This window comes from Laetiporus sulphureus, assembly GCF_001632365.1.
Source record: "Laetiporus sulphureus 93-53 unplaced genomic scaffold LAESUscaffold_1, whole genome shotgun sequence".
Lineage (NCBI taxonomy): Eukaryota > Fungi > Basidiomycota > Agaricomycetes > Polyporales > Laetiporaceae > Laetiporus > Laetiporus sulphureus.
In genome coordinates this window covers 932,786-945,127 of record NW_024468510.1, presented here as the reverse complement: position 1 = coordinate 945,127, position 12,342 = coordinate 932,786, and the positions used below count along the sequence as shown (strand labels likewise).

Genomic DNA, 12,342 nt, shown 5'->3' with positions numbered 1-12,342 from the left:
GTTTCACTTTGGCTGCTAATGTGCACTATTTGCCATTTACATGCTACATTGGCAAACCTTTGCCACAAATGTAAAACATCAGCCGACATTCCCACGCCATTTTTCGCACTGATAAATCGCATCATGTCTGCCGTGTGTCCTCGATCCACTTTGCACGTCACCTAAGTGCGCGTCGCGTCACAAAAGTCACGTGACAGAGCATCAGTCACTCCTGCCGTTAGTAGTTACAAAGAGTCTCTGTAACGCGCTCTTCGCTGCGGTGAAGTTGACGAGAGATTCATCGACGAGTTGATTGTAAGGGCGGTCTCTGTGCGGCTTTACGCGAGCAGTCTTTGTGACTTCACGATCTGGCTAGAAGATTAGAGTTTAGAGTCTAGACTGGGACACTGGCAGGCTAGAGTCATAGATATGCCAAACGGGATTCCGCATGGTGCAAAGTTTGTACTGCTACTCTGCCTCAGTCGAGCGAAGGTACGTTCAGATGATTTTCACGCGAATCCGTGATCCGATCACCATAGTGGCCATCAGAGGAGGCAGGCACGGAAGTGCAGACACATGTGCACATCTCCATAGTAGTATGCGGACATGCAACGACCGCCGTAGATCATCAGAAAGGAGATACCTTCCGAGACAAGCATACAGCAAACTCTCCTCCAGCCACGCCATCACATCCAGCATTTAAGCCACATCTAGCATCCGGTCTCTAACCGTTACAAAAACCCGTTGAGCCGCTGAACTGGATGGCTTGGAGGACGTCAACCGTGGTCAGTAGGCGCGAGGTCGCATATGTCAACGATCAATGGCTGCATGCATGCGCGTGTCAAGGTCCGACCTCCATCAGAAGGTACAGCTTCACGTTCAGCAAACTTCAAGGGACGATCAAGCTCGGTTACTTCGGAGCTCGCCATAGAAATGATGGCCGTCCTGCCCGGGAACAGCTGTTCCTCCCATTCCGACAGGATGGATTGATCACACGGAAGCACCTAGAGTGTTTCACCCTCATGATGAATGCGGAAGAACAATGACAAGCGCGAACTCCCCATTGTAGGCGCCTCTAAAAGGGAATATGAGCGATCTCGACAAAGACCACATATACTCCGGCATCCCTCGTAATCTGTTCCCAGCCCCATCATGACCGGTCCAAACCTTCACCTCAACGACTCGATTGGCAGCTTGTTCATCGGTGTCATTTTCGCCGTCATGTACGCCGAGCAGCGAACGTCCTGTTGAATAAGTATTGAAAGTATTGAGACCTTCCATCGCAATGTAGACTCTATGGCCTGGGATGTGCGCAAACGATGTACTATGCGAGTTGGTATGGCAAGGATCATATGTGGATAAAATCGCTGGTATGGTATGCTTTCGTCCACCGATATATGCGCGGGATGCTCACTAAATCTGCAGGTGGCCTTCCTGTGGTTCGTGCATCGCCACAGTGCGCCCCCAACCTCAATTGACTCGCGTTCCTCAGGCTACTAGACACTGTTAGGACAATATTGGACATAGTGGTAGTAGTCTCGCCGTACTCATGCATATCGAGTCAGCGACTGACTTTGTTCGTCAGGTTGCATGGGGTTATACAGTCCAAAGTCATGGTAATCCTGCTGGCCTCACGACGCTCGTTATGTGAGTACTTTGACCGCTTTTGTGAGCAACAGCCCTGACGTCAGTGCGATAGCTCCTTCTATGTGAGCTGGCCGAACTCTGTTTCCTTACGTGGTGTCCTGACCTAGTGTTGAAGGCCGAATTCTTCCTGAATGTGAGCTGCTTGCTTTCTTCCATTTTCCAGTCAGTCTGACTGTTGTCTAGTCGGTCACGGTGTTGATAGTTCAGCTGTACGTGAACTTGCTATGAACTCATCAGCTTTCGCACATCTTTGCACAGATACTTCATCTACAGCATTTGGATGTGTACGTCTCTGCTCGAGCTGTGACATGTGACCTTAAAGTCCAACTAAGTAACGATCGCACCAGTGCTCAAAGAAGGCGAAAAGCGGTTCCGCGCACCTCTCACCGTTGCCGCGGTACGTGTTTAATGACATGCACAATCTCATCACGCTGAGCCAGGGCGAACAGATATTGCTGGCGTTGTTGTCGTTCAGTGCGTCGTGATGCGCTCCCTAGTCTGTCTATATACTGACATCGATGAACGTGTTCCGGTACTAGGTGGTGGCTGCGGTTCGTATCGTCTGCTATCCTGAAATTGCGCGTATCTGACATTTTTCGGACCCAGGAATAATCTACCGAGCGCGAGTACCCCTTCTAATGGGCAACTTGAACATAGCTGATGCGCAAGCGCTTGTATAGTAATCTGGACCATGCCATCACCGCGGTCATTAGGAATGTCAAGGTGGGTATTGAGTGCCATGCTTGCCTCCCCCAAAGTGTGACCTTTGACTCCACAGATTCCAGCTTCTATTGCTTCAGTCATTGCGGTGGTTACGGATGTCTATATCACAGTGTCTCTATGTATGGTTTTGTCCTCCAAAAGAACCGGGCTCAAGCGGTGATCATAGTCATCAAGTTCTATAACATCAATTCTGCACTAATTCAATGCGACGTTTAGCACGGAATATTTCATTTCGACACTCATTGGATACGCCGTTCGCAGAGGATTCTTTACAGCGTGCGGCAGCTTTGTTTTCAGGATTCGGCAGGACTTCTAACAGATTCGTACCAGTCTCGTACAGGCTCTGCATTTCTTGACAGTACGTGTCGTCGCCTACGATATTTGGCGAGGGTCTGACTTGCGAGCAGTACATCACAACACTGAAACAAGACTCGCTGTACTGGATGATCTTTCATTTCCCAGCTAGCAAGAGTAAGTGCTAATGTGTTTTGTCGAGTCGTGTAGCTGAGCATACAACAATCTCAGTATATGTCAATGCGATGCTGGCTGTGTAGGTTGTTCGTCCGTGTATCCCATATGGTTCTAACAGCTGTACTCAGCTTGAACGTTCGGAAGACGATCAGGGAGAATGCAGAAGCAAATGTGTATGAATACGGTACTGACATGCAGATGCATGTCGTGTCTACGAGTGCGGGGTCAACAAAATTAACAGGCTCCTCTGAACGGTATGTCGTGACCCAATCGTCGTGCACGTCTGTTGTGGAGCTCACATATTTCCCAACAATCATATCAGATCAAAGGCTTTGGCATCACAGTCGACCCCTCAGGCACGCATCATGTTGACTAGAGAAGTGATCCAAGATGATGGTAGGGTCGTTGATATTTCAGCTGGCGCTCTGCGGGATGAGGAAAGCCTCATCCCGGATGCGAAGCTTTATGCTTTAAGCCACTGATCGCTCGCCCTGTCTGTCGGCCGCCTTCCCAACGCCCTGGATGTGGTTGTTAGGTCTTGACTTGTTCCGGCGCTATGTCATGTACGTCGTTTGCAGCAACCGCTTGCATCTGTGATGGGGAGACGAGTCAGTGATTGCCCTATCTCAGCTGGGACGAGGCTGTTCATCTTAGTGCATTTTGCACTTTGTCAGCTATAATTATAGCTACTGTATGCCAGCTAGTTTCACAGCTAGCAGGAAGGAACACCTCGCTCGTTCTGTTCGATCGAGTCAATGCAGTGTATAACAGATGACGCACTCTGATGATTTATACTAGAACATACACAAATCTGATGGTGAGGAAATTTGTCTCATCCAAATTTGACTGAGCGACGCCTGTTTCAATGTCATGATTGAAGTTCCGGATTCTATGGCTTGACCGCCCGGACAACCTATATGTCATGCTCAATTTCCGACGTATTAACGCGGAGCATACGGCGGGCTATCGAGCTTATGTTTTGCGTGGCAAACTTGTAGCACGACTTGAATTTGGCGGGTCTGGTCTGAGATTCCGGGACTCCGTAGCTAACTAAGCAGAGTTCGAACCCATCTGTCAGGACGCTCAGCGCTCAACGCGCTCAACGCTCACGCGCCCGCAAGATTGATTAAAATCTATATATTAATGCTAGGATGATGTTCTTTAAGGCGCTATAGCCAAGTGGTTACGGCGACAGATTAGAACTCAGTGGGAACGATGTTCCAAATACGGTTATCTGTTCTCCTTTGGAGGCGCAGGTTCGAATCCTGCTGGCGTCGTTTTGTTGTTTTTTAATCTTCTAAGCCGCAACAACGCAGGAGACGATGACAGAAACTCGTGTTCAGCTTGAGAGCGATAGATATTGTGCATTCGCGCTGGATTGTCATCGATGCGGCTAGCTGTGTGGCCACTCGTTAGGCTGTGGGCACCGCAGTCGATCAATTCGGACGAAAGTTCGGAAGAGCAAATGACCATATTGTTCCGTCCTTTGAAGGGGAGGAACAGTATAGTATACCGTCGTAACTGCATTTAAAACGTCGATGCAACCACCCATCTATGGTTGCGAATCGATGTCGTGTCAATTACTGTAACGACCGGATACAAATTGTGAGTTTGACTTTACGTAGCGAATCTTTCTCAGGCCAGAATCATTAGATATGTGATATCGTTAACGAGTGAGCGAGCTATTAGCTCTGATGCGTTCGCCGGAAAAGTATAGCCAGATGGGAAATGGTATCCCTATAACGATGCCCAAGCCGGCCAATAGCGAGTTTCCTCCACCATAACCCAGAGCATCAAACATCTGTTGACCAAACAACGGAAATGCGAAGCCGAGCAAGGAGCGGAATACCTGCATCAAAATATCAGGATAGTACAGCGCGCAAAAATTTACATTACACACTGAAGCTGCGCTCAATGCGCTTGCAGCGAACGTGAATGCATCCACGAGGTATAGCTGGATTGGCAAACTGACATCCAATTGCTCGTCCCATGAGTCCATCCTGCACTGCGATACATGACCACTTACAAAGTGGTCATCATCCCGAAGCCGAAAATCCCCGATCCAATCACTGGCATGATCCAGTGAATGTGGGCTTGCGCAGACCAGCCATACCAACTAGACATTATAAGCCACCCGCAAACGATCATTTCTTCTTGCACTAATATGCGATGACACTTACAATAGACCTATTGGCACAAAGAGCGAACCGAAAATAAGAGCGGGAATGCGCATTTCAGGTGTTCCTACACCGCCATTCCGCGCTGCCAGCTACGCTCAATCAGTATGAGCCGTCGCTCAACGTAAAAGCACAACCTACCGTCTTGTAGACGGTGTCCGCGACGCTAGCCCCAATGATGGTGGAGGATATAAAGCCCAGGCCAAGGCCGATATATGCCAGTCCACTTACGCCTGTATTAAAACCGTACACGTTCGTGAAGAGATCTAGCGGCGAGCATGGTCATCAAAACTGACTTCTAGCAACGTCTAGACTGGAACATACCGGGAAACGTCGTGAACATCAGGTAGTAGATGCCTACAAGTCGCTGAGATGAGCAAAAAAAAACTTTAGCTGTTGTCACTACGGACCGTACATCCTGCGCGCATCAGTTAGCACCCCGTAGGAGCAAATGGAACGTAAAGACTTACAAGGCCATATACAGGCTAAGGAGGAAGCACACATAGCTTCTCGTGAGCAAGATAAATGGTCTGCTCATGTCCACCCAGATCCGATGCAATTTGCTCCCATGCTCCTGCAAAAGATGCGGATGCATCCTGGCGGCCTCTTCGGGATCCCCGGAGCGCTTCGCACGGCGCAGACGGATGATGGGATGGTAAGTCTCACGGAGGAGAGGTATCCCGCAGACGGCTGCCACACCACACAGAGCAGCAATCACGATGAAGACATACTTGAAGCCAATCGTCTCGGTTATGAAACCTCCTGCAATAGGCCCAACCACAGGACCTATTAGAGGACCCAAGGAAAAGACTGCCATGGCCGAAGCACGGTCTCGTTCGGAGAACAAATCGCTGACGGTGCCGCCGCCACATGCGATCGGTGCGCTGCCTACAAAACCAGCTACAGAATTGAATCAGATACACAATTTTACAACTTATCCTGAATCAAAGCACAAACCTAGTATCCGAAAGCCAATGAGAATATCTACCGTGTCCGAGAATGCGCAACCCAAGTTGAACGCAAGGAAGAGCAAGTTTGAAATATGATAGATCTACCAGAAGTGCTGGGTTGAGAGCATTGACTGATACAGTTCATGATGAGACGCACCCATGTGCGTCCATACATTTCAGATAGGGGACCAAAGAGGAGAGGACCGATTGCGAACGTCAACAGAAAGGCGCTGAGCGTCAAGGCTACGATTGTAGGACTGGTCACATCGTAGTGTTCAGCAATTGCAGGCAAGCCCGGGGCCATCATCGAACTGGCAAGCGGGGTGACAAACGTATAAAACGAGACCTGCCAGCTCATTAATACATGAATAGCACGGACGCACGAACAGAATTGCACATACAATGGCAGTCATCCTCCATTTCCTCGTGGCACTCCAATTGCGAGGGTTCTCGGGATCATGAGCCCAATCATCTTCCGCATGTTCGAGAGCCTCCTCCTACAATCCAATGGTGAGAATATGTTTCATGCATCCACAGATCATGGCCCACAGCTCAGACAGTAACGAAGGAACCGCGTACCTTCTTGTCCTCTGGAATGGCAGACTCCCCTTCACCACCCTTCAGCCCCTCAGGTACTTGCGGGTAGTAGGGTTTCTCCTTCGATAGATCGAGCTTGTCGACGTCAGATTCTGCTTCCTCAGCATTGCTCACCGTTCTGATGCTCGACGCGCGGGTTTCGAGAGCCGGAACCAAATCGCTGCAGGCCATATCAGCGATGCCCTTGAAAGCCACGTCCGAGGTGCTCCCTTTCCCTCTACCCGAGGTTTATATAGGAGCACATGCTCAAATTCCACCATGCCGATGCGATCAATGCACTTTTACAAAATGACGGTAGCTTCTGAATCACACGCGGGGTCAACGTGGGTTAGAAACTTCCTCGACAGCGTCGCTATAAACAAGATCATTAAAATCCCAAAGCCAGTCGCGCACGACCAAATCGCGCAAGACAACACACAAGCTTTACCCCTCAACCGGCTGCGAAGTCATAGGTTGAAAATCCCGGACTTGCTTCCGGTGAGTTGTCTGTCTGGCCGAGGCGAACGGATATTTGTGTCGTTGGAGATTAGTCAAAGGGCCATCAGAAAGAACCCGTGTGAGAACCGGCGTCAGTCCAACGATTCGAGGCGTACTTCGACAATTGCGGCGTGCAAGAAAGCGCATTCATTTACCATGCTTGCCAAGACATAACGGCAGGATATTAACGACCGGAAAGAGTTCGAAATAATCTATATACATACACATCCGAATTGGCAACGAGGCTACACAACGCTGTACCGGCCTGCAGTAGCAGTAGGATTGCGCATTTCTGCCTGCAAAGCTGCCGCCGAAGCTTCCACGAGTAGTCGCTTGATCTCCCGCACTGCTTGCTCGACCTGAGATGGGATTGAGTCAGCTTGTTTTGCGCACCAGAGAGCTCCAAAAAACGTACCCTCCATTCCTCGTTGGACTCGATAAGCAGGTGCAGCTTCGGGGGGCCTTCCGGAGGAGGCTCCTTCCCTGGTTCGTAATAGACACCTTATAGCATAAAGTTATCAGGTTGTTTGTTCGTCTAAGAAGTGGTAAAGCGACGAACCTTTGTTGGTGACCGAAGCACCCGTCATGTCGATGAGCTGCAGAACAGGTGAGTATAGGGATATGACTTTGCAGCAACGCGTTCACGTACCTGGACCATGGTCTCTTTGTTTGTGACACGCCACCTCGCCTTCTGCGGGTAGTCGTTGATGGGTATGATAGCGTGGAACTCCGTCGCATCTACACTCGACTTCTTGCCAATGAGATCCTCGTGCTGCAATTGCGACTGCGCAACAAGCTTGTGCGCTCTGAGCTGAGCGTTGAGCTTCGCTACCACGCTGACTGCTTGCTTGTGAGCGGCAGTGTCTTTGCCTGCTCTCGCTGCAGCTTCCTCCGCGGCACGCAACGAATTTTGGATCTTCTCTTCCTCTTTCGCCTGAGCCAGCCGCCGAGCTGCGGCTGCCGCACCGGCAACACCGAGGAGGCCCTTGGATGAGTCGGGTGCAGGACCGCGCTTGACCTCGACCTTGAAGCTGCCGAACGTCATATCATCAGTCACCGGAGCCTTAACGACAGGCTCTTCCACGCTCTTCTCCTCTTCCGGCTCGCCGTATGCTTTCCGTTCTGCCTTTTCCTTTGCATCACGCTCCTGATCGAGCCTGTCCAGACCTTTACCACCGAAACCTGAGCCGGCAACCTTGGCCTTGCCGGACTTGACTTTCTCCAGGAATCCTGCGAGGGTACAACATGAGTACGACGGTGACGACACAATGACTGTATACTTACCATTGGCCAGATCTTCCAATTCCTTCGGGACAGTAGCATTACTGGCCTTCAACGCCCGGTAGATATCCACGGAATATCTATCCTGTTCCGGCGTAATGAAAGTGACACAAGTCCCTTGATTGCCCGCACGACCAGTTCGACCAGCGCGATGAACATAGTCCTCCATATGATTCGGCGCATCATAGTTGATGACGAGCTTCAGCTGCTTCACATCTAGACCGCGCGCTGCTACTGACGTCGCTATAACGATGGGCACAACTCCCGACTTGAAATCAGCGATCGTCGAGTCTCGGTCAACTTGGTCTTTGCCGCCGTGTAAGGACATGCACAAATAGCCTTTGCGCATGAGCTCGCGGAGCAGATTATCGGCGGCTTCTTGCCTGTCGACAAAGATGAGTGTCCGCGACTCAGGGTCCTCATTATATGTCTGGCCAAGGATCTCCAGAAGCCGGTTGAATTTGGAATCCTCGTCCCGCACCTCAACAATTTGGTCAATTTCCGGCGCCACTACCGATCTGCCGCCAACGGTGATCTCGAGAGGCTTGTGCAGAATCTTTCGCGCTAACGAGTCCATCTGCTTTGGGAACGTAGCAGAAAACAGGACAGTCTGACGATCTGGTCGAATATTGTTGACAATCTTCATGACTTGGGGTTCGAAACCCATATCGAACATCCGATCCGCTTCGTCGAGTACAAGATACGTCACACGTTTGAGGTTGGTGACACGCCCGGAGTTTGCGGTAAGCAGGTCGATCATGCGACCAGGAGTGCAAACAATGATCTCCGCACCCTTCTTCATTTCTGCGATCTGGTCCTTGATGGGTGAACCACCGTAGGCACAGACAGCCTAATAGTCGAGGTCAATTAGGCACTGCAATAGGATGCATAAGGATTTGGACTCACTCTCAAACCCAAGACTCGCAAAAACGGCTTACATTCTCTGTGGATCTGGACGGCCAACTCTCGTGTCGGGGTCATGATCACGGCGATCGGACCCTCCATTTGTTCGAGAGGCCGCTGGTCTTTGATATGACGGAATAAAGGAAGCAGGAATGCTATTGTCTTTCCGGAACCCGTCTTCGCAACACCAATGACATCTCGGCCGGACATGATGGCCGGAATGGCCTGCGCTTGAATAGGCGTCGGTGCTGCATAGTTCAGCTTCTTAATAACCTCCAAACTGTATAGATCACTGTTAGCATGTGGTTCACGAGCCATCGTCGATGTTACGCACCAGCTGGCCGGCAAGCCAAAATGACTCCACTTCGTCACTGGTCTTGGGCAATCCACACCACGAATCTTAATACCATCCAACTCCAGTCGCAGAAGATCAGCTTCTTCGTCAGTCATGGCAGCCACATCTGGTGGTGCGACATAGAATTCCTTCCGGAATGGCTCGTAAGCGACGCGAGAGTGATCCACGGCAGCAAGATCTTTCTTCTTCGCCTTCTTTGCGGCCAACGCCAAAATATCCTCCGGGTTCAAGTCAGTAGCATCCAGCTCATCGACTTCGTACCCGTCAGCAGTGTCCTCAGGACCCTCATCCAATACGCCGCTATCGAGGCGGACGCGGCCATTACCATTAGCCATCATCTTCTTCATGTCCTCCAGGTTGACCTTTTTAACTTCCTCCTTGACGCCGCTCATGAACGCATCGAGCGGGTCAACCTCATCCTCATCTTCATCCATGGCGTCTTTCGCCTTGGCCTTCTCGGTTCCGTTAGGCTCCTCCTCATCCTCGTCGTGTTCAAGATCGCCGACGCTTGTCTGCCCTTCTACCATGGTCATATCGACTTCTGGGAGGTCAAGAGTCTCAAGTTTGCGTTTTGTCTCGACAGAATCGTCAAGAGCCCCAAGTTTGTTGGCCTTTAAGAGGTCCGGCTTGAGGGGCAGACCCTTGAGACCGAGGTTTGCAAGTGCCGAGCGGTTGAGCTGGACGGTGGTTTTCGCCGGGGCAGCAGCAGCAGGCACTAAGTGCGATCAAGTGGTGTGAAATCTCGAAGACATTGGAGCAAATACAGTGTACGCACCTGGAACGGACTTCCCCGCAAGAGCCATTGCCTTCGCCTTCGCCTCATCCAAAGCCTTTTTTGCCTCACGCTCCTTCTTCCAAGCTTCCAGCTTCGCTCGCTTTGCCTTGAGCTTCTCGTCCTCAACGGGAGGAGTAGTCACCTTTGTCTCCTGTGGCGTAGCCCTTGAAGGAGACAGCCTGTCGCGATCCTTTCGCTCTCTGGAGCGAGAGCGTCGACCATCTCGACGGTCATCGCGGTAGTCGCGTCGTCGGTCATCGCGATATCTATCGTCACGGTATCTGTCGCGGTCTCTGTCTCTTTCTCTATCTCTGTCCCTGTTCCGGTCCCGGTCCCGGTCGTCGTCGTACCTCGATCTAGTGGGCCTTTGGGCATGGCGCCTCGTCGGCGACGGAGACCGCGGTGAAGAGCGGTGGGAAGGTCTTACCCTCTTATTCGGAGAATCCGGCGAGTATGATCTGTCCCTTCGCGCCATATCGAGGATGGTTGGTTGCGGGCAACGACGAGGTGAGTAAAAGCGAAGTTGGCCGAAGGTGCAAGAAGGACGCGAGGACGGTATGCGGAGGCGATGAGAGTTAGGTGTATGCGCCTATTTGTCACGTTGCCAAAAACGGAAGGGAGCTAATATATGGGTCTGTCTCGATCAGTCCGTGCGTGCGTAACACTTGGCCACCACAATGTCTTCCAATATCCTCGACCCCGCTGCTCTGATCCATGCTCTTCCAAATGTTCTGCCTCCTGGAAAGAAGAAGCTGAATACTCCTCAGGACGCTATTGCTGCCCTCATTCACACCGCGATGGTCGCGCTCGGTTTCCGACTCATCGGTGTGGACGAGGACTCTCCCGCTCGCACAATTTTGAACAGCGTGCTTCCGGACGAATGGAACCAGTACGGTCCAGCACACTACACATTCAGATACAGACATGAGCAGAGCAGCCTTGAATTTGTGGTGAAAGTTGTCAAGCTTGGATCTCGCACCCTGGTCAACTCCATCGCAACTGAGGTACGTGCTTTTTCGATAGGCTGACTCTCGTGGAACTCACTGCTGAGTAATCAGAGTGACAAAACGGCGACTTTGGACATACCTACCGCTGACTTTGTATCACCATCCTTCTTCCCTCACGACCTGCAAGCTCCCAATGCGCCACCTTTGATTCATGGCTATATCTCGTCCAACCGCGTAGCCGATCTGATGTCCCAGTACCAACTTACAACCATTCAAAAACTGGTCCCTGGCCTTCGAAAGGAGGGTTATATCGAGCCGTCTACAGAGACACCGGGCGCTGCTAGCAGCAGCCGACCGAGGAATATCGTGCCCCCCTCTGCTGAGCCGGGACCAGTTCAGCCGCCTGAAGCTCCAGAACGTAGCCTCAGGGTACCGAGGAACCCATTGGAGATTGGCAGACGAGACCTAGAACCCTTTTCTCGCAACCCATTTGCACCTCCCTCCCTCTTCCCGGACAACGGCGGTGATGGTATGATTGTCGGCCCTGATCATCCTATCTTTGGTCCCGGGATGAGAGGACGAGGCCCTGGAGGTATGGGCCCTTGGGGAGGTGACGGTTATCTTCCTCCTCTAGGGGCACCTCCGGGTGCTCGATTTGATCCTGTTGGACCGTCTCCGAGGCTTAACAGGAATCCATTGGGTAGGGGGATGCCTGGCTCAGGCAACTTACAGGACCCGGACAATGATGAGTTTATGCCCCCGGGAGCGGTTAGTCATGCTTGTTGACAATGAAGATTCATTCTGCTCACATTACTCACAGGGAGATATGTTTATGTGAAGCACATGAGAGTGCCGTGAAGTTTTGCTGGATGTACGAATAGTATTGTGTGCCTTGTTCACTGATCGCATGTCTCTATCGCAGCGCTGTCGCTGTTGTTGTTGGTAGTTTCCGTTGTGCGCACACGCCCAACCATGTAGCTTTAATGTTATGAAAAGTCGATTGTGTAGCCCTAGTTAGTAGTAACGAAACCGCTATGCCCCGGAACACATGAATTACCAT

General features: G+C 51.2%; 4 protein-coding genes and 1 non-coding gene across 5 annotated transcripts; 3 read left to right on the top strand and 2 right to left on the bottom strand.

Annotated features, from left to right (window-relative positions):
• The first annotated feature begins 885 nt into the window (after nt 1-885).
• Nucleotides 886-3,551, top strand: LAESUDRAFT_17824 (uncharacterized protein). Its single transcript, XM_040901463.1, has 21 exons — nt 886-1,202; nt 1,271-1,356; nt 1,459-1,508; nt 1,565-1,626; nt 1,679-1,688; nt 1,742-1,759; nt 1,810-1,835; nt 1,885-1,910; nt 1,974-2,023; nt 2,076-2,100; nt 2,166-2,177; nt 2,233-2,248; nt 2,307-2,349; nt 2,405-2,505; nt 2,566-2,625; nt 2,680-2,707; nt 2,757-2,820; nt 2,875-2,899; nt 2,949-3,074; nt 3,143-3,383; nt 3,451-3,551. The coding sequence occupies exons 1-20, from the start codon at nt 1,132-1,134 to the stop codon at nt 3,300-3,302; spliced, it is 1,059 nt and encodes a 352-aa protein (XP_040770335.1). The 5' UTR covers nt 886-1,131; the 3' UTR covers nt 3,303-3,383; nt 3,451-3,551.
• A 434-nt stretch (nt 3,552-3,985) lies between these two features.
• On the top strand, nt 3,986-4,097 carry LAESUDRAFT_t3. Its single transcript has one exon. It is a non-coding gene; the product is annotated as a tRNA-Ser (tRNA).
• Nucleotides 4,098-4,486: 389 nt separating this feature from the next.
• On the bottom strand, nt 4,487-6,715 carry LAESUDRAFT_640405 (multidrug resistance protein 4; the record flags this gene model as incomplete). Its single annotated transcript, XM_040903596.1, has 12 exons — nt 4,487-4,669; nt 4,721-4,787; nt 4,847-4,936; nt 5,001-5,089; nt 5,139-5,263; nt 5,322-5,354; nt 5,408-5,415; nt 5,468-5,897; nt 5,955-6,048; nt 6,105-6,293; nt 6,349-6,444; nt 6,527-6,715. The coding sequence occupies 12 exons, from the start codon at nt 6,713-6,715 to the stop codon at nt 4,487-4,489; spliced, it is 1,593 nt and encodes a 530-aa protein (XP_040770334.1).
• Nucleotides 6,716-7,266: 551 nt separating this feature from the next.
• On the bottom strand, nt 7,267-10,093 carry LAESUDRAFT_639996 (P-loop containing nucleoside triphosphate hydrolase protein; the record flags this gene model as incomplete). Its single annotated transcript, XM_040903571.1, has 7 exons — nt 7,267-7,380; nt 7,437-7,522; nt 7,581-7,617; nt 7,671-8,251; nt 8,306-9,152; nt 9,209-9,485; nt 9,540-10,093. The coding sequence occupies 7 exons, from the start codon at nt 10,091-10,093 to the stop codon at nt 7,267-7,269; spliced, it is 2,496 nt and encodes an 831-aa protein (XP_040770333.1).
• Nucleotides 10,094-10,997: 904 nt separating this feature from the next.
• On the top strand, nt 10,998-12,337 carry LAESUDRAFT_808353 (uncharacterized protein). Its single transcript, XM_040914058.1, has 3 exons — nt 10,998-11,339; nt 11,394-12,050; nt 12,103-12,337. The coding sequence occupies exons 1-3, from the start codon at nt 11,013-11,015 to the stop codon at nt 12,118-12,120; spliced, it is 1,002 nt and encodes a 333-aa protein (XP_040770332.1). The 5' UTR covers nt 10,998-11,012; the 3' UTR covers nt 12,121-12,337.
• The last annotated feature ends 5 nt before the right edge of the window (nt 12,338-12,342 follow it).